At 38.0% G+C, this 20,264-nt stretch overlaps 1 protein-coding gene across 1 annotated transcript in view; it reads right to left on the reverse strand.

Annotated features, from left to right (window-relative positions):
• Positions 1 to 19,929, reverse strand: part of LOC107812017 (mediator of RNA polymerase II transcription subunit 23) — a 33,912-nt gene extending 13,983 nt beyond the window's left edge. The window contains exons 1-7 of the mRNA XM_075253987.1: positions 19,690 to 19,929; positions 19,520 to 19,563; positions 9,270 to 9,369; positions 8,183 to 9,166; positions 4,818 to 5,052; positions 3,989 to 4,206; positions 3,271 to 3,478 (exon numbers count right to left, since the gene is read on the reverse strand). Coding sequence (XP_075110088.1) covers positions 3,271 to 3,478; positions 3,989 to 4,206; positions 4,818 to 5,052; positions 8,183 to 9,166; positions 9,270 to 9,369; positions 19,520 to 19,563; positions 19,690 to 19,875 — 1,975 coding nt within the window. The 5' untranslated portion in view covers positions 19,876 to 19,929. The remainder of the gene's footprint in view (positions 1 to 3,270; positions 3,479 to 3,988; positions 4,207 to 4,817; positions 5,053 to 8,182; positions 9,167 to 9,269; positions 9,370 to 19,519; positions 19,564 to 19,689) is intronic.
• Between the last annotated feature and the right edge of the window lie 335 nt (positions 19,930 to 20,264).

Here is a 20,264-nt window from a genome sequence, read left to right on the forward strand (position 1 = left end):
AGATGTGCGGGCATACAAGGATGGATAAGATTAGGAATGAAGATATTCGAGAGAGGGTGGGCGTGGCCCCAATAGAGGACAAGATGCGGGAAGCACGACTCAGATGGTTCGGGCACCATCAGAGGAGGTGCACTGATGCACCTGTGAGGAGGTGTGAGCGATTGGTGGTGGTGGGTACGAGGAGAGGTAGAGGGAGACCTAAGAAGTATTGGGGAGAGGTGATCAAGCAGGACATGGCGCGACTTAGGATTACTGAGGACATGGCCCTAGACAGGGAATTGTGGAGGTCGAACATTAAGGTTGAAGGTTAGGGGGAAGTTGTGAATATCTATACAGCGCACTAGAGTGAGACTAGCTCGTTAGGAGTTAGGCTTAGGATATTACTGGTTAGCTACTGATGCAGGGCTTTATACGCTGGATATTAGTTTACCTTCCATCTCTCTCGTATTTCCTATATTCTCTTATATGGCTGTTATTTTGCTATTTTAATTTCTTTTATGTATGTTATGTATTTTATGTTATTATATTATGAGTCTATCAATAGTACTAATACATCGTCACTTGGTGCTTTCTTGATCTGAGGGTCTCCTGGAAACGGCCTCTCTGCCCCTCGGGGTAGGGGTAAGGTCTGCGTACATACTACCCTCCCCAGACCTCACTTGTGGGATTATACTGGGATGTTGTTGTCGTTGTTGTTGTACGTGATTATGAAAAAACTTAATGGTAGAAACACAGGGGAAATTTTGAAAAATTGAGAAAAGTCTAGTCCTAGGGTTCTTCAACCTAAATCATCAATTTGAAAGGGCAAACATTATTAAAATTTAATTTTGATTAGTGTTCTAGAATCATGTGGCCGAGGAGAATCTGTTGATGGACATGGTTCGGGAATTTAGTCCCGTAGACCATATTTAACTTTTTGGGTCAATGTTTGACAGCGAGTTTATCTTATTCTACAAATTAAAAGAATGTTCACCCTAAGGGTTTTGACCATTCTAAATCCATTTTTGTGTAGTTTGAGGTGATCTAGAGACCCAATAGTATAGTTATGGGCTATTGGAAAGATTGCTCTAATCACGAGTTGAGGTAGGTGAGACTTTAAGCTTGGATGTTACTTTTCAAAACCCATTTTAAAAATGTGTTTGTCTGTCTGGTTTATGCGTTGGGACGAGCATATGCTTGGCATAATCAGTGGTATTTGAACCAGCCGCATGTATATTATTTTGTTGAGAAATATAAAAATTATTTAATACTCCCTTCATCCCAATTTATTAGGCGAAATTCGTATTTCGAGAGTGAAACGATTTTTTTTTGGCTGGAATTGTTTTATGCCTTTTAAATATTTTAAATTATTAATTATTGTGACTTATAGTACTTTTTATGTAATTCCAAATATGTAAATTTTGTTTCAAAAAACTTAAAGTTTCTATGTCCGAATTCACAGTCAAAATTAAGAAGTTTAACTCTCGAAAGCCGAGCTCCGCCACATAAATTGGGACAGAAGGAGTATATGATTTGTGGTGTGGTGTGGCGTGGCGTGGCGTGGCTTCATGCAATGGCGTTGGGGCATTGGAAATTATTTTTTTCGCAAACGGAATATGTTTGGGGCACTATGTATCCTGCCATGATAGATTTGGAGCAATGTGCATGCTGTCGTGGACTCATCAGAGTGTTTAATTAATTTTCTGCACTACTGTTTATGACAAGTCCTAAGTGTAGATTATGTTGAGATGTATGTTCTTGTTGAATATCTATTTTGATCTTATTGAGCATTATATTATAAAAACAATTTCTGTGAAATACTATTTATGTGCTTGTTGTGTGTTGTAAAGCAGCAATCGCGAGGCAGAACCACGATTGCGAAGACGGAGCAGTTGGCAGGATCCACGATTACAGGTAATCATCCGCTATCCCCAAGGCTACTAGGTCAGCCAAATTTATGTAATTCGGCCCCATCTATTTTTTAGGCCTAGTTTAAGGTAATTAAATAAGGTAAATGTTAGCTATTAAATTAGACTTAGGGTGTGTTTGGTATGAATTCCTGGAAAATGAGTGATTTATCACTATTTTCCATGTTTGGTTGGTGAGTGGAAAAAAAAATTCGAAAAATATTTTTTAGTGTTTGGTTCGTGAGTAGAAAATATTTTTTTGGAAAATATATAATTTAGGCAAACACTATGGGATGGAGGTGGGCGAGGGTTGAGGGTGGGGGTTAGTGGAGTAGGAAAAGAAGGTGGGGAAGCTTGTAAAATAGTTTTGGAAAATGTTTCCCTCCTCTTGATAGGAAAAACATTTTCCTCTGGACAAAAATGAGTTCATGGAGAAAATATTTTCCAAAACATTTAAGCCAACCAAACATGGAAAAGTTGGAAAATATTTTCTGAAAAATGTTTTCCTCCATACCAAACACACCCTTAGTATAAGCAATCATCTTAGAGTTTATTTTTCATTACCTAGTTATGAAATTATGAAAATGAATACTCTTTGTGAGTTGGGGGTCTGTCCCATTTCTCTTCAATTAACCCCTCTTAGATTACGACATGTTACATAATTCATGTATGAGTTTATTCCCCTTCTCCATTGGATTATATCTTGTAATTGATTGTTATTTGATTTGTTTCAAGTATCATGTATGAGTTCCTTTACCTTCCCTCTTAGGTATATCTTGTAATTGTTGCTTGGGGTTTACTAATTGCATTCATTATCTGATTTGATCCTTTTTTTCTTCTGTCCTTTGATTAGTGATTATTGTAGTGTTTGCACGGGTTCAACTAATCTATAGTTGAGTTCTTGTATTCGTTCAAGCCTAGTTCCTAATCCATCTATCCCTTTTATTGCTTTTCTACCTGTTTCAAGGAGTTCTTGTGGGTTAAATAATTCAAATTCAATTTCCTTGAATCTTCCTAGGTTTGTGGTGATCAGATATAACCCTTCAGCAAAATGATTTCAGCCACACTAATTCCAAAAGTCTTAACACCTTAATAACTTGAATACAATAGAAGTGGCATTATTGTTTTTACTAGTTATCTGTGCTCACAGTCCATTTTCATTGTTTTGGTGGAATTGGTAAGATTAGAAGAAAAAACATGAAATTAATAATGACCCAAAAGAGAAGAAATAATGACCTTAACATCAAAAAACAAAAGCAGCCAATATAGAGGAGGGGAGAGGCAATAGATATGTTGTTGGTTTACACATTATTTGTTGAATCTAAAATCTGTTGTGAAATGAACGAACATGTTTTAAACTGGTACAGTTAAATGAAAGGATTACCTTTGTTAACCTGTCTCCACCATTCATCAATTTGCTTTCCCTTTTGTAGCTGCTCGTTATTCAAGTATTCTCTTGTTGCTGTATTTAGTGTCCAAATGCGCAAGTTCTGACAACTGCTAATGAAATCAAGTAGGATACTTTGAGGATTATTGGGATCAGAGCTTTTCTCCTCTTTATGGAACGAAAGAATTTTTCTGGTTGTCTCCACCTAACAGCAAATTGTGAGAGTCACCAAAAAGATATTACAATTGGCTCAAACATCAAAAACTTACTTTAATTACTCAAAGTTATATCTTAATGAATTGCGGGAAGAAGAAAATTAAAAATAAAAAGGTACAAGAAGATTGAGATACTAATGCTTTTAAACATGAAAAGAACTGCCAATGACGGATTTCTGGTTCTGCATCCGGAGGAGGAATTTTCTTTTTAAATTATGGTACACTTCAACCCCCACCCCCCACAAAACTTCCCAAGGAGCCAACAGCGGCTTTTCCAACTTGCCCCCTTGGTGACTGGAACCACCCCATGGTGGAGGGCCATTTCCACTACGCGATCATTCTTTAGGAAATCTCGAAAACCAGAGACAGATAAATATGAAGAAAAAAAAATCAACCACCAAAAACATCAAGGTTGCTACAAAACGATTGTATTAAAGTACAACCAGTGTATGTCCTCTTTATCTTAAAAAAGTGATCAGTATAAAGTGAAGATGGAAAACCTTTCTTGAGTCTGTATTTAAAGCATTCATCACTAGTTCAACCCGAATAATTTGTGCAAGTAACCACGTAACATGGTTCGTCCTAAGTATTTGTTGATCGCCCTCTTGAAGTCGCAATACTAACTTGTCCACAAACTCCACAAAATCAACGCATCCACTTTTCACGAGAAAAAAGAATATATCTGAGAAGATAAGCCACTCCTGCCAGCAATTGATTTCTGCAGAAAGTAAGAAGAACAAATAAAAGCTATCAAACTAAGTCCATTACAAAGGTGGAAAGCACTTACGAGGAAGCAGAGTAAATCATTAAAGTTAACAATATACTAACTAAACACACATTATCTAAGAGCGAACATATTATGCGACCAAGCATGCAAGAGGGCCTTTCCTTAGAGGCACACATCCAGGAGAACAGTTCTAACTTCTCACCCACAGCAAACACCAAGCAGCACATTTTATTGTCAAAGTTAGACAAGATAAACCGATATAGTGCAACAATTTTGGAAAAAACTTTCAGGTTTTCTTGTACTTTTCTTTCAAAGCATCGGCACTTTGCTTTATGCCATGCCCTTGGATAGACCTTTCTGAATCAACTGTGGAAAGCAGTACTTTTTGTTCTGTATCAGATTAACATGATTTACTTGCACAAGACAATAAATATTACAACTCTTTTAATCAGAATATAAAAGGTAAGCATCATGTTGGAAATACTCTAACCAACTAGTAATATTGATAATAACATCATAAGAAAGAGAAGGGGAAAAACAGAGTACAAATTTGGCAATTGCTAACACAATCTCAGGCAGAGTTTGAAGTTTGAGAATGTTGCCTGAATTAGTCAACTTCAATAATTCAACAATTCTTTCAATCGCTGCTTCGCAAACCATTTCCGATGTAAAAACGGCACCCGGAGTTGGAGCCTGGGCATGAAGCCTGTGACAGGGAGCCACGAGAAGCACACGCCTCCACCAGTCTGGTGATGGAGTGTTACAAAGAGCATGCTTTAGAATACGCAAAGCTCGCTCCCAATCCAGACTCCCTTTTTGAATGGATGCTGCAAGATCCTATTTCCAAATAAATGCAAGTAAGTTTACGCACCACCAAGATTCTTTTAACTATAAAAGAGAGGCATTACAGATCAGCTTTTGCACAAGTGACAGAATATCCTCAAGATATAACCACTGGTCGATGTAAGATACATAAAGGTCTGGCGATATACAGATAAACATTAGCACAAACAAATAGATAAAACTGATACATGCATTATATGCTATAATTGTTTCAAGCAGATTGAAACTGGCCTTGGAGCTCGAGTTACATATTTCATCTCTTGGTCAGACATCGTTTCCGATGCAGCACTTCTGACTGAGATAAGTAGCTCAGCATACATGAATATGCCTCCAATATGATTTAACAATCTGATTCGACTAAGTGTATAAGATAAAGAGTTGTAACTTGATTTCTGTATATCACTATCACCTAGAACCCCCGTCCTAAAGATTATGAGGAAAATGTAAATGTGATTTGCAAGGACTTGAATGGGTAACACTAGCTATAGCATACAGTTCACTTGGTTGCTGCCTGTACTATCTTTTCATTAACCTAAGCCACAGATAATCTGACTCCAAAGGGCACCCAAGGATGTGGCCTACTGGTCAATAAAGTGAAACGGAAAAAAAAAATGGGAGACCACGATTCGAATCAAAAACACTTGGTGATTTCTTCCCGTTTGCCTAAGCCTTGGTGGGAAAAGTTACCCTATACCTCTACTTATGGGGAGATAGCACGTACCAGATGAAAAAATGGAAGTGCGTCCAAGCTGGCTTGGACATCACCGGTATCAAGAGAAAGTAGTAGCCGTAATAATAATAATAATAATAATAATAATAATAATAATAATAGTCCGACTCCCAAAGCTAACAGTACAAGCAGTTCCCACACAATGAGTGTGTTTTCTGAATTTTTTATTCATAGGGACTCAAATCCTCCCCACCCCAAAAAAAAATAAAAAGACTTGTCCCTTCTTTAGATTTGCAAGCAAAAATTCTTAGTTTGCAATATAGTCTCCTATATCATCCATGCCTTGCAAAAGAGAATTCTCTCAAGCGACGTCAGTAGCTCTTACGAACTAAAGTATTAATAGTAAATAACTTGAGATGGACACACAAAAGAAACTAACAAAACAAGGCCCTTATTGTGAAAATTTAATCATCTAAACACTCCCTGGTACGTACAACAACAGTATCGCCAGAAGTACCAAAGCAAGGATTGCTTAAAGAATTCTTAATTAGGCAAGAAAGTATACCACTAGGAATATGAAACAAGGTTAAATAGTAGAGAGAAATGACAGATAAATTGTTAAATAGTTAGTAATGTATAGTGTCCCATATCGGGAAATAGATACCTATTATTATGTAATCATTGTATATAAATAGGACATTGTACAACACTTTAGACATAATTAGTAAAACTTTTCCGTGCTATACTTCTCACATGATATAGAGCGTTAGAAACATCTGGGAAAGAGAACTCCGCCAGACAGTCGTTGCGCATCAATTTCCGGCGACTTCTAGGGCTGTTATTGCGTCACCTACGTTTTCCTCAGTGGTGTGCTAAAACCAACACCACTACAGGGTCCTACACCCTCCGGCAATCAAACCCCAGCAAACCCCGCCGGAAAATAACTGTTGATTAGCATGATTCAAGGAAACTTGATTTAGGAGTGTTGATTAGCATGATTTCAGAAGATTTGATTATATTTAGGAGATCTGATTTTATTTGATTTGATTTGATAGTTGGATTGGTTGTATAGATTTATTTTATTTCCTTAATTAGCATTAGGAGCTTTGTATAAATTCCCTTGCTCATGGGATGTAAACATACACATAAATACAAGAAGCATTTTCTTCTTCTCAAAATCTACATGGTATCAGAGCTATTGCTGCCTTTTTGAGGTGAGTTATCTCCCTCGCAGCACTAGGGTTCCTTTTTTATCAAATAGGTCGAGTTTTCTCTCTTGTTGGTTGTCCGCAACACAAACTCCTTCTGATTGGGCTGAAATATGGAGACATTCAAGGAGACGGTTTCTGGAGAAATCTTGTCTTCGGATGAATTAAGCTTCTACGTCGCCTCCTAGCCAAACTTGACTCTGCTAATGTTGTCACATCCAATCATGTGCAACCAGGTACTGCCTTTGCTGATTACTTTAATTCTTGGATTGTCGATTATGGTGCAAATAGACACATGACAGGCTCTTCTAAAGACATTCAAAACTATTCTCCGTGTCCCAAAAGAGATAATGTTAAAATAGCCAATGGTTCATTAACACCTATCTCTGGAACAGGTTCTGTCATTTGTACTCCTAATATTAAACTATCATCCGTGCTCCATGTTCCCGAGTTCCCTATCAATCTTTTATCTGTTAGTGCCATCACCAAAGCTCTAAATTGCAAAATCGAGTTCTTTCCCGATCATTGTATTTTTCAGGATCTTCAAACGGGGAAAAGGATTGGCAATGGTAGATTGCGTGATGACTTGTATATATTAGATGTGACTCAAAACACTAGTCAAGCCTTTTTTGGGGAAAATAAGGATGTCAACCAAGAAATAATATAACAGCATAGACAGTTAGGACACCCATCATTCTTTGTTTTGAAGAAGTTATAACCCGATTTGTTTTCAAGGACTCGATTTGAATCTTTGTCCTGTGATGCGTGTGAATAGAAGCACAACTCCGTTTATGACTATTCATTCTGATGTATGTCCAACCCAAACTATTTCTTTGTCTAGTAGCCGATGGTTTGTTACTTTCATTGCACTACAGTGATGTTCTAGAATTTCTTCTTTTTTTTTCTTTTTGATATCATAGGGACCAAAACCATTTTGTCAAAAATAATTGAAGCACATTAGAACGCTACTATCCTTCTTCGACTAAAGACTGGCAGAAAACAAAGTTGTATATGAATTTTCTATCATAGATAGAACATATATTATTGTTGATGTTAAGGAGACTAAGAGGACTGCTGAAAATTGATGTTAAAATGTTCTTTCAGTCTGGAAGATGTCTCACCTGCTCCTTCATTCTCAAGCAAACAGATTCCCTATAAACATTTCTTTTTTTCTATTCACATTTTTATCAGTAAGCCTCTACACAGTATTTTAACATGTTTCTAATAAGATATCACATATACATACCTCTCCATGCAGTGGTTCCCCAAGCACACTAGGATATGTAATTGGTGAATATCTCATATTAGTAACTGCTTCACCGGACGAATTTGCAGTGGCTTGAGGCAGAAGTCGAGGGGTCCCAAATGTAGGGCAGTGAAGGTGTTGATCCAACATTTGCATATGCATAGCCATCATATCTCGCCTCCGATGGATCTCCAAAATAAGTGTGAACAGAGCTTCATCATCTGGGATGTTTTCTAAAAACTGCAACCCACTCCGGAGAAGTTCATAAAACGGTATGCGGCATTTATCATTCTCTACCAGCAACCAAATAACATCTAAACAGCTGTGTAGCCACTCAATTAGGGCCTTATCTGGTTTCCAATATTTTGCACTATCAAATTCATCAACACCATGTAACTTTTGGTCCCAATAAATCAACCAGTTCAACATATGGTGGAAAACTTCGGCATGTGTTCCTGGCTTAAGACTAGAATCTAGACCACTTAAAATAATTTTGCAACATATCTGTCGCAGACTGCTTGCAGCACTATCCCTTGTCAACAAATTCACTTTTGCGATGGACTGTTGGCTAGTGCCATTAATATCAGAAGACTTCATGGGAGACAAAGCAGCAGAAGATGATGGTTCAGCTGTGGACTGAACAGGGGACCCAATACCATGGACAGTAGGCAAAGGAGATGCAGGATTTGATGAATGAAAATTAGAGGTACTCGCTACTGCGGCGGAAGATGGAAGCAATCCAGACTGTGTTAAATTAGCAGAAGAGACCGCACCAGATGGCTGATTGCCCTGACTTGCGGATATCTCCGTAGATGAAACTGAGGAAAGAAGAGAAGGCAAGAAGGTATCCCAGTTTATGTATCCTATACTAGACAAACTGCATATGGCGAAGAGAAGAAATTCTGCATGAGGTGCGTGACTGCTGCACTGAATAACCAGAGAAATAAGAACAGATTCTGCCACCGCACGCAGTTGTTCCTGGTCCTGGGATAACATGTAAGACACAGATTTTATCAGATGTAACACATAGAAGATAAAAGACGTAAGTATCTAACGGAGCAATTATTTTCCAAGTGAAAAAACTTACAGCAAATTGGCTCTGCAGCTGTCCAAAATCTAAGACAAATTGCTCATTTCGTGGAGGAAGCTCTCTGTTAAGAGCAGTTACTCGCTTTTGTGTCTTGTTCCTGTATAATGCTTGCATAAGCAATCAATCATAAGACTTCCTTTCTTTTTTAATCAGTGCAATCAATTATAAGACTTTTGGCATCATAGAGCAGATATGCACAGGTTTGGAAGTTGAAAAGAGAAGAGAAGGATAATTAAAGATCACATTATGCCAGTTACCAAGTGCGACAAAACATAACTTCATAAGCCTATAGTCATCACATTTTTTTTCACAAAATTAAAAAGAATCCTGTCCTTTCATGCTTAAAAGTAATAACGGCTGACTTACTCTAGGATTCCTTACTACTGTAGAATTCTATTTTGTAGTTACTGATCTTTAGGAATTTGTTGTAACTCTCTCCTCCTATTTAGGCTCTTTTCTGATAGGTATTATCTTTTTCAAGTTTATCTTGTTGCTGCATCTGTTGTACATATCTGTATAAATGGTCTGCCATACGATCAAATAACATCGCAGTATTTTCTATCTTCTACTTTCTTCTCTTTTATGGTATCAGAGCGACACTAAACTCCCACGAGTCGATCCTCTATTTTTTTTTCCTGCTTACTAGCCCAACCACTCAAATGGCCGCCAATATTTTTGTGACAAATGCTGATGGAGTCAACAACGCCATTACTATTGTCCAATTCAATCCCCTTATGCAACTGCCCAAAAAATTAACTGGCAGTCACTATCTGTGGAAAGCTCAAGTTTCAATGCTTATGCGTGGCCACAATCTCTATGGGCATCTCGATGGCTCCATCCCTGCCCTTACACGCACCATCTCTCAAAACAATCAAGATGTGGATAACCCTGCATTTGTTCCCTGGTATCGCCAAGAACAGTTAATTTAAAATACTATCTTGGCCTCTGTTGATCCTACACTTGCCCCTACTGTTGCGGTTGTAGTCTCCCCCAAAGCTGCCTGGGATGCTTTGCATATTGCGTATGCGAACAAATCTCAAACAAGAATTTTCAGCTTGCGAGATCGATTGGCTCGCCTCACTAAAGACTCTCGTCCGGTCACCGATTATCTTCATCAAGTTCGATCGATCTATGATGAACTTGCAACTGCTGGTGCCCCTGTATCAAACACCGAACTCATCGTCAAAATACTTAGTGGACTCGGATCTGAATTTCGCGAACTCTCTGCTGCCATTCGTGCTCGGGATTCTACAATTTCCTATGAAGAGCTTTATGAAAAGCTTCTGGATCATGAGCTTTTCCTAAAGCACGAGGAAGACAAGAAGCCGTTATCCACACCTATTACCGCTGCTGTAGCACAAAAGACTACACCAACTCCTCCTCGTCAGGGTAATAATCCTAACTCCAACAATCGCCGTCCAGGTCCAAATGCACCTGCCAACAATCAGCAATGGCAAACACAACCATGGCGCCCCCGAAGAAACAACCAGCAGCAGCCCTTTGACAAAAACCTTCGCTGCCAACTATGTGATCGTGTAGGTCATTCTGCTAGAGTATGCAGATTGCAGTCACATGATCATCTGCAAGCTCGGGCAAACTTTGCTGCTCGTTTTTCTCCTCAACAGACCCCGTGGATCGTGGACAGCGGAGCCACTCATCATATTGCATTTGATGCTCAAAGCCTAACCACGGTACATGATTACCACGGCACCGAAGAGATAACTATGGGCAATGGTAACACCATACCAATATCCCATACTGGTAACTCTTAAATAAGTGCTTCAAATCATAATTTTAAACTTCTCAATACCTTATGTTCTCCTGCCATAAAAAGTAACCTTATTTCTGTTTCTAAGTTTTGTCGTGATAATCATTCATCCATTGAATTCTTTCTTGTTCATTATCTTGTGAAGGATCTGAGTACGGGGGCATCTCTATTTCACGGGCAGAACAAAGATGGGTTGTACGAGTGGCCACCGGGTTGTGCACATCGTCCTCCTCAATGCAATGTGGTTGTTCCAATTCACCTGTGGCATCGGCATTTAGGTCATCCTAGTCGTCGCATTTTAAATACTATCTTGAATAATTTTTCCCTTCCTGTTTCAGATCCTAAAGCTAGTTCCATTTGTAATTCCTGTTATTCAAATAAAATGCACTGGTTGATTTTTCCGAAAATTCATTACAAAGTAACAAGCCACTCAAATCCTTTATAGCGATTTATGGGGTCTGTCTCCGATTTTGTCAATTGATAAAAGAAGATATTATGTGTTATTTGTCGACCAATTTTCAAAATACATGTGGTCGTTCACTTTGAAATCAAAAAATGAAACGCTTGAAGTTTTTCAAACTTTGCGTCCATTGTTTGAACGCAAATTCAACACCAAAATTCAATCTCTTTACACCGACGGTGGTGGTGAATTTCAATGTTTACAGTCCTATCTCAAAACACATGGCATAGAACACTTAATGTCACCATCGTATACTCCGCAAAGAGTTGCCCTAGTCGAAAAACGACACCGACATGTTATTGAAACTGCTAGAACCTTGTTGCACCAAGCATCTTTACCCTCACACTTTTGGAATTTTGCCTGTCAACAAGCTGTTTATCTTAATAAACAGGCTCACTACACCCAATCTTCAGCATAAGAGCCCCTTTGAAATTTTATTTCAAACTATGCCCAAGTATGACTCTATTGAAGTATCTGGATGCTTGTGTTATCCATGGCTCAAATCATATGCCAAAAATAAATTAGAGCCTCGTTCGACACCATGTGTTTATTTAGGATTTTCAAATAAACATTACTGCCATCAATGTTTTGATCCTTTAACTTTCAAAATTTATTTATCACGTGATGCCTTACTTCTGGAAAATCAGTTCCCATTTGAAAATATTTTTTCCCATTTGAAAATTACACTCAATAAAAAATGTATCTTGGGAGATTTGTTCAACTGAACAACCACAATTGGATAATACTTTGAGTTCAAATGTCTGTTATGAGCTTCCTACTCAGAATGTACAACAGCCTGTGGACACTCACTCACTCATTTCTTCTGCCCCAACAGGTGCCACCATCTCAGGTAATTCGGTTTCTCACTTATCTAACACTTCCTCTCCTTCTCCAACATCTTTTCTGCCCCCTCCTCTTGCCACCCCAAACTCAATTGCCAGCCATGATTCCCCTCAACCAAATCGTTCTGCCTCACCAGTTCACCCTTCTCCCTATTTAAACGCTCAGCCTCAATCCACAATAATCACTTACCAGCGCCAAAATAAGTCCACTAGACCTTTGACCCAGAACCCTATGATACAACCTTTTTCCTCGCCACCTGCCCCACTTTCCATCGCCTCACAACCTTCCATGTTGCCTCTGACTCTACATTGACATCCACTCATCATATGATTACTCGGTCTAAAACCAACAGCCTTAAGCCCAAACAATTTCACACTGTTGTTCAAACCACTTCCTCCATACCTAGAACCTTTAAGCAAGCTCAACAAGTCCCACACCGGCAATGAAGCTATGAAAAATGAATTTGAAGCCTTAGTTCGGAACCGGACATAGGATCTGGTATGTGATCCTTCGAAAAATGTGGTGGATTGTAAGTGACTTTTTCGAGTTAAATATCATCCTGATGGTTCTGTTGACAAGTATAAAGCTCGCCTAGTTGCCAAAGGGTTCACACAACGACCTGGCCTTGATTTTCAATGTACTTTTAGTCCTGTGGTAAAGCACGCAACTGTTCGACTCGTTCTTGCAATTGCGACACAACAGAGTTGGCCCATCCGTCAACTCGATATCAATAATGCCTTCCTGCAAGGTCGTCTTGACGAGGAGGTCTATATGTGTCAACCACCTGGTTTCGAAGCTTTTACACATCCTACACATGTTTGCAAGCTGCACAAAGCTATATATGGCCTTAAACAAGCTCCAAGGGCCTGGTACACTGAACTCAAAAATTATTTTCTTACTTCGGGATTTATTAAATCCCAATCTGATTCATCATTGTTCATCATGCATAATTCTGAGTTTACTACTTATATACTAGTTTATGTTGATGACATAATTGTTACGGGCAATCAAATTCGTGGTGTTCAAAACATTATTGTAAAACCTGCAACCCGATTCTCACTAAAGGATCTTGGTCCACATCATTATTTCCTTGGTGTTGAAGTCTTTTCTTATCCAGGTGGTCTTTTGTTGTCTCAACAAAAATACATAACAGATCTATTACAGGAAGTTAATATGCACAATTGCAAGGGTGTTCCAACGCCAATGGTTTTTACTGTTGTTTTCCCAGAATCTGCTGAAGATTCTCTAGTAGATGGCTCTCTATATCGGCGGATAATTGGTAAACTTCATTATCATTCCTTTACACGTCCGGACATTGCTTTTGATGTTAGCAAACTCTCACAGTCCATGCACCAACCCTTAATATCTCATTGGACAGCCATGAAGCATCTCCTTCGGTATCTTCACCAGACATCTTCGTTTGGTCTCCGAATTGCTAAAGAACGTGACCATCGGTCTTCTAGTCTACTCGGATTCTGACTGGGCTGGAGATCCTCTTGATCGAACCTCCACTACAGGTTATGTTGTTTACCTTGGCAGCTCTCCGATATCATAGTCCTCTAAGAAGCAAAGATTTGTTTCCCGTTCCTCCACAGAAGTAGAATATCGGGCTGTCTCTGAGACCAATTGGCTAAGAAGTTTACTCAATGAGCTTCGCTTCCGTATATCAGCCACTCCTTAGATCTTTTGTGACAATGTCAGTACCACCTACATTTGCGCCAACTCGGTGTTTCATAGTCGTATGAAGCATATTGCTATTGACTTTCACTTTGTTCGTGAACAAGTTCAAAACAAGGAAATCGAAGTTCAACACCTTCACTCGGCTGATCAAGTGGCAAATATAATTACTAAACCACTTCCAAGAGGCTCGTTTGTCAAGCAATTTTCCAAGTTGGGTGTTGTTGACACCACCAACTTGCGGGGGCGTAATAACGGCTGATTACTGCTTACTCTAGGATTCCTTACTACTATAGAAATCTATTATATAGTTACTGATCTTTAGGAATTTGTTGTAACTCTCTCCTCCTATTTAGGCTCTTTTCTGATAGGTATTATCTTTTTCAAGTTTATCTTGTTGCTGCATCTGCTGTACATATCTGTATAAATGGTCTGCCATACAATCAAATAACATCGCAGTATTTTTCATCTTCTACTTTCTTATCTTTTAAAAAGAAACTTCAAGTTCCACATATATGATTGCTTAATGTCAGATCCAATGAGATGAAACATGAGTAAATCATCTAAGCACTTGACTCCTCAAGTACGAAGACTGCTGCTTCTTTCACTTTTGAAGCAACATTTTAATCTCACCTGCTGATTCTACTAGATTTATAGATTTAAGTATCTGTACTTGCTTCTAAGATTAAACATCTGAAATAAAAATAATGTTGTGTACTCTTGCCATGAAAACAGAATGGTTGATGAATTAGGTAAGTATGGGATTCAGTCCCCCCAAAACCCAAAACCCAAACAAGAAAAGGAAAGAGTTAACTAGTTTCAAATTCCCAAAACGCCCCTAAACCGTAACTTTAGAACCCGTTCCATTTAGTTTATCCTGGAGAGTAGGGCTGTACATTTGGATCGGATATCCGAAATCCGATTCGACATAATCTATTTCGGATTTTCGGATTTTGGATTTTCGGATTGGATACGGATTATGTTTTATAAAATTTCGGATTTTCGGATTGGATTCGGATTGGCATGATTTTAATCTGATCCGATCCGAAATCCGAAATTATATGGGCCTATATATAAATAGTTAAATACTATACTACCCTAAAATTTTAGGGTTAAATAACTTAACCCGGTTAAGTTAAGTATAATATAGTAATAGTACTATACTACCCTAAATACTATTCCTATTTCCTAGGTTATATCGATGCTTGAAGCTTGATGCTTCTTCAGTTCTTCTTTTCCGCCTCTCTTCACTTACACTAGTTCACCACTTCACACTCACAGTCACAGTTCACCTTCACTTCACAGTTCACTCTACAGAGTTCATTGTTGCCAGTTGCCCCTTCAAGCCACTGAAGTTCAGAGTTCAGTCGCCTTAGCTTCCGCGGTTCCGCCTCTCTTCTTCTTCACTCTTTATCTCAGTGACTCAGTAGTCAGTCCTCTCAGTCTCGAAGTCTCAACTCTCAAGCCAGTGAAGTAGTGAACTCCAAGTTCTCTCGAAGTCCCAAGCCAGTAAAGTAATCTTCTTCTTCACTATTAGTTACTATTGGTTCATACTGTTTTTTCAATTTTTATGTATGTATCGATTTGTCTTTATGTTCTGTTTTTTATCTCTTTCATTTTCTATTCTGATTTTATTACAACATCTATTTCTGATTTTATTTAGGTTTTTTTCTATTACAACATCTATTTCTGATTTTATTTAGTTTTGTTTGTTTATTTTGGACCTTTGGTAGATGGAAAACGAAACAGAGACAGTGAATGAACTTCAAATTGTTGAAACAGTTGGTGAAAGTAATGCTTCAACTGATTCAGATTCAACAACCAATAACATTGAATCTGAACCTGGTTCGAAGAAAAGAAAAATGGTTAAAGAAAGATCAATGGCTTGGCGCTACTTCAACAAGTTCACTGATTCTGAGGGTGTGAAAAAAGCGAGGTGCAAGTTTTGTTCAGAAGAATATGTAGCTGATACTAAGCATAGCGGCACAAGCAATTTGTTATTGCATATTCCCAAATGTCCGACCAATCCCTACAAGGCAGAAGGTAGCCAGACAACATTAGGTTTTCAGCCGCAAGGTCTAACAGGTGATGTTTCAGTTATCCCTTGGAAATTTGATCAAGAGGCATGTAGGAGGGCTTTAGCTCGTATGATTATTAAAGATGAACTTCCTTTTATTTCTGTTGAAAAAGATGGATTTAGAGACTTTGTTAGAAGTCTTCAACCTTTATTTCATATTCCATCTCGTACTACTATGACTAGGGATTGTCTTGAGATTTATCATGAAGAGAGACTTGCTTTGAAGTCTATTCTTAAAGAATCAAAACAGAGAATATGTATTACTACTGATACATGGACTTCAATTCAAAGAATTAATTATATGTGTGTTACAGCCCATTACATTGACAATAATTGGAAATTACATAAAAGGATATTGAATTTTTGTCCAATTACTAGTCATAAAGGTCAAGATTTAGCTAGTGGTATTGCAAAGTGTTTACTTGAATGGGGAGTGGATAAAGTATTTACTGTGACAGTTGATAATGCGAGTTCTAATGATGTGATGGTTAGAGAGTTATCCAAGCAATTTACTAGATGGAACACTAACTTGATAGAAGGTAAGCATGTCCATGTGAGATGTATGGCTCACATCATCAATCTAGTTGTTCAAGATGGGTTGAGAGATGGGAGTGTGTCTGTTGAACGAATAAGACAAGCTGTTAGGTACATTAGACAATCTCCCGCAAGATGGAAAAAGTTTAAAGAATGTTGTGATCTTGATAGGATAACTTCTAAAAAATCATTGTGCTTGGATGTTCCTACTAGGTGGAACTCCACATATTTGATGTTGAAGGTTGCTACAGTTTATGAGGAAGCCTTTACAAAGTATTGTGATATTGATTATGGTTTGATGTCATGTATTTCTAACTGCATTTGTGAGGATGGACAACCTGCAGGTCCACTTTTAAGTAGTGATTGGGATAGTGTAAGACGTATTGTGAAGTTTCTGGAAATTTTTTATGAACTCACCTTGAAAGTATCAGGTACACTTTATATTACGTCTAATGAGCACTTTCTTGAAATATGTGTTGTTGATTCTTCTTTGAAAGAGTTGATGCAAAATGAAGATGCTTTCTTGAGAGAAATGGCAAAGAATATGAAAGAAAAATTTGACAAGTATTGAGGGGATCCACATAAGATGAACAAAATGATTTTTATCTCATGTGTGCTTGATCCACGCCATAAGTTTAATACTCTTTCATTTGCACTTGGTTCTATGTTTGGAGAAACAGTAGGTCTGAAAATACAAGAGGATGTGAAAACATACATGGATACTTTGTTTAATGTGTATGCAATGAAAAATGGTGGTTCTGGTTCATGTCCATCTTCTCCATGTTCTGGTCCATCTTCTCCATGTTCTGGTCCATCTTCTCCATCTTCTTCATCATTGCTCTCAAAATTCATGCTAGATTTAAAGAAGCATAAGAAATGTGGCGGAGTTGATTCTAAAACGGAGTTAGATAAATATTTGGGTGAAGATGTTGAGGAAGACCATGAAAAGTTTAACATTTTGGGGTGGTGGAAGTTGAACTCACCTAGATTTCTCACTCTTGCTGAGATGGCACGTGATGTGCTAGCCATTCCGATTTCTAGTGTTGCCTCAGAATCAGCCTTTAGCACCGGCGGACGCATACTTGATCCATTTAGGAGTTCATTGACTCCTAGATTGGTTCAAGCTCTTGTGTGTGTCCAAGATTGGCTTCGTAATGAATCAACAACTCCGATTAAAATTGAAGAAGATTTAGATAATCTTGAACAACTTGAAGCTGGTAAGCCTATCTTATTACTTGTGTTTAATGTATACTTTATTTGTTTGTTTATTTAGATTACTTCTAAACTAATTTCTTGTGTTACTATCTTATTATACAGAATTTATGAATACGGGAAGAGAGCCTTGCATTGTCGACATATAGTGATTTTCCATTTGTTGTACAAGCTCAAGTATTTCATTATACACTTGCTCTGAAAATGCTCTTTGTATTGATTCATTATACACTTGCTCTCAGGTATTTCATTATACAAGCTCTTTGTATTATACAGGTATTTCTGGACCATGAGCTGTCTTTTTCTTTCTCTGAAAATGCTCTTTGTATTGTTTGAAATTGCAGATTTTTAACTGGTCTCACAGTCCTACTGAGAATCTGAGATTGAGAGCTACATTTGGCCTAGTTGCTGGTTTGTGTTGACTGTTGCGGCTTCCCAAAACTTGGAACTTGGAACTCTTTTGTTATGTGTAATATGTTAAAGAACTGTTGGGACTTTAGTAGTTTGGTTTGTTTTATTTTGCTATGAAAATATGGTTTGAAAGACAATTGATTGTGTTTTGTTTTGGGGTCTTCAGTTTGGTTTACTGTCCAGTTGTGTAAATTTCAGATTGTTGTTTTGTTTTGTTAAGTTCGAACATTGTTACTAGGGCTGTGCATTTTTGAACTCAGTTGCATTATTAATTTTTATGAGTACTCAGTTCAGTCAGTTGTGTACTGTAAATTGAACATTCAGTTTAAATCATTTTGTACTGTAAATTGAACATTCAGTTCAGTCAGTTGTGTACTCAGTTATGTACTTCAGTTTGGTTTACATTCAGTACATGTAACAATGTTAAGTACTTAATTTCGAAGTTCAAAGTTAAAACAACAACACATATTTCAAGTTCTGAAATATTTGTTTATGTACTTCGAACAAGTTCTGAAAATTGACAATCCGATCCGACAATCCGAAAATTTATCCGATCCAAAGTTTCAAATCCGATCCGATCCAATGTTAATTCGGATCGGATTCGGATTGGCCTTTTCAGAATCCGAAATCCGAAATCCGAATCCGAAATATGCTAAATCCGATCCGATCCGATCCGTGCACAGCCCTACTGGAGAGACATAGATGCGTAAAAACCAAAAATCTCAATTTCTTTTTGTCCTCTTCTTAAATAGAAGCAAGAAATGATGTTGATTGCAGGTATAATAAACCTATTCTTCTCCGATAATTAGTAAAGCCATTGTGCAACTCCAAAAGGTAAACCTTAATGTTGCCATGTCTTCAGTCTCACCTCCAATTCCTCTTTGCTGTGTTCATGAATCGGTGACATGAAATATGACTGGAAGATAATAAATAAAATGTTTGGTGCATAAGATGCCGAATATATGGAGGACCAAGTCCAACAAACCCCAATTCATAAAAAGGAATCATGAAAGACTAAGAAAGCATAATATATAGCCTGCATCAAATAAGCTAGTTTTTTCATTTAAATAGCTGTGGTAATTAGACCTTCCCCCCACCCCCACCACTTCTTGCCTTTACCTAAGATAATATGGAGACAGATGTATATAGTTAAGCTGTTAAGCTTATAAAACTCATAAACAATGAAAAATATTTAGTTCATGCGCAAAATAGTGCTTCAAACTACAGCCAAATTTTACATGTCAGAAAGAAAAGACAACACTTACGGAGGTTCTCTAATAGAATCATCTGATTTTTGCCCAGAATTTTTCTGCGAGAAACAGTGAATTGGCCGGATTGAACTTTACAATGGGAAAAAAGGCAATAGAGAAAGGCAACAAATTTGGGGGATATTTGTTCAAAAAAGGGGGCAAATATGAAATTAAAGGTAGATTACCAGTCCTAAGTAGAGGTTGAAGAGATCAAGGATGGCAGGTCGAGAAGGATGAAAGTGATGGTGGTGGCTTCTGAAAACTGAGGAAGAAGAAGACCTCAACTGGGGCGGCGGCGGCGGCGGCGGCGGCTGCTCCATTTCTGGTGTGGCTTGATTTGAATGACTGGTTGGAGTCGGAGCTCGCAGCATCCTTTTCTTCCGTGCATACACACAGTTGAAATTCGAGTGGAGGGTTTTCTTCTTGACTCTTGGATTTTGCTTTAACTTAACTATTTACAATACTAGCATGACTCTTGGCAGGTTCGGTTCGGTTATTCGGTTTTGGGTTCGTAAAAGTAGTAATCGAAACCAAACTGAAATAAGTTCGGTTCAGTTCGGTTTTTTTAATTTCGGTTTGGTTATTTCAGTTCGGTTTGAACATTATCATATTGGACTCCTTCTATGTAATAATATGACCGGCGAATTTGTTGATTTTTCCCAAAACTTTGAAATTGTTGGAAATATTGTGTTAATAGAAAAAAAAATAGACTAAACTTTGCACACTACTATGGATTACAAAATTCAAACATAGTGTAAAT

This window comes from Nicotiana tabacum, chromosome 1, assembly GCF_000715075.1.
Source record: "Nicotiana tabacum cultivar K326 chromosome 1, ASM71507v2, whole genome shotgun sequence".
Lineage (NCBI taxonomy): Eukaryota > Viridiplantae > Streptophyta > Magnoliopsida > Solanales > Solanaceae > Nicotiana > Nicotiana tabacum.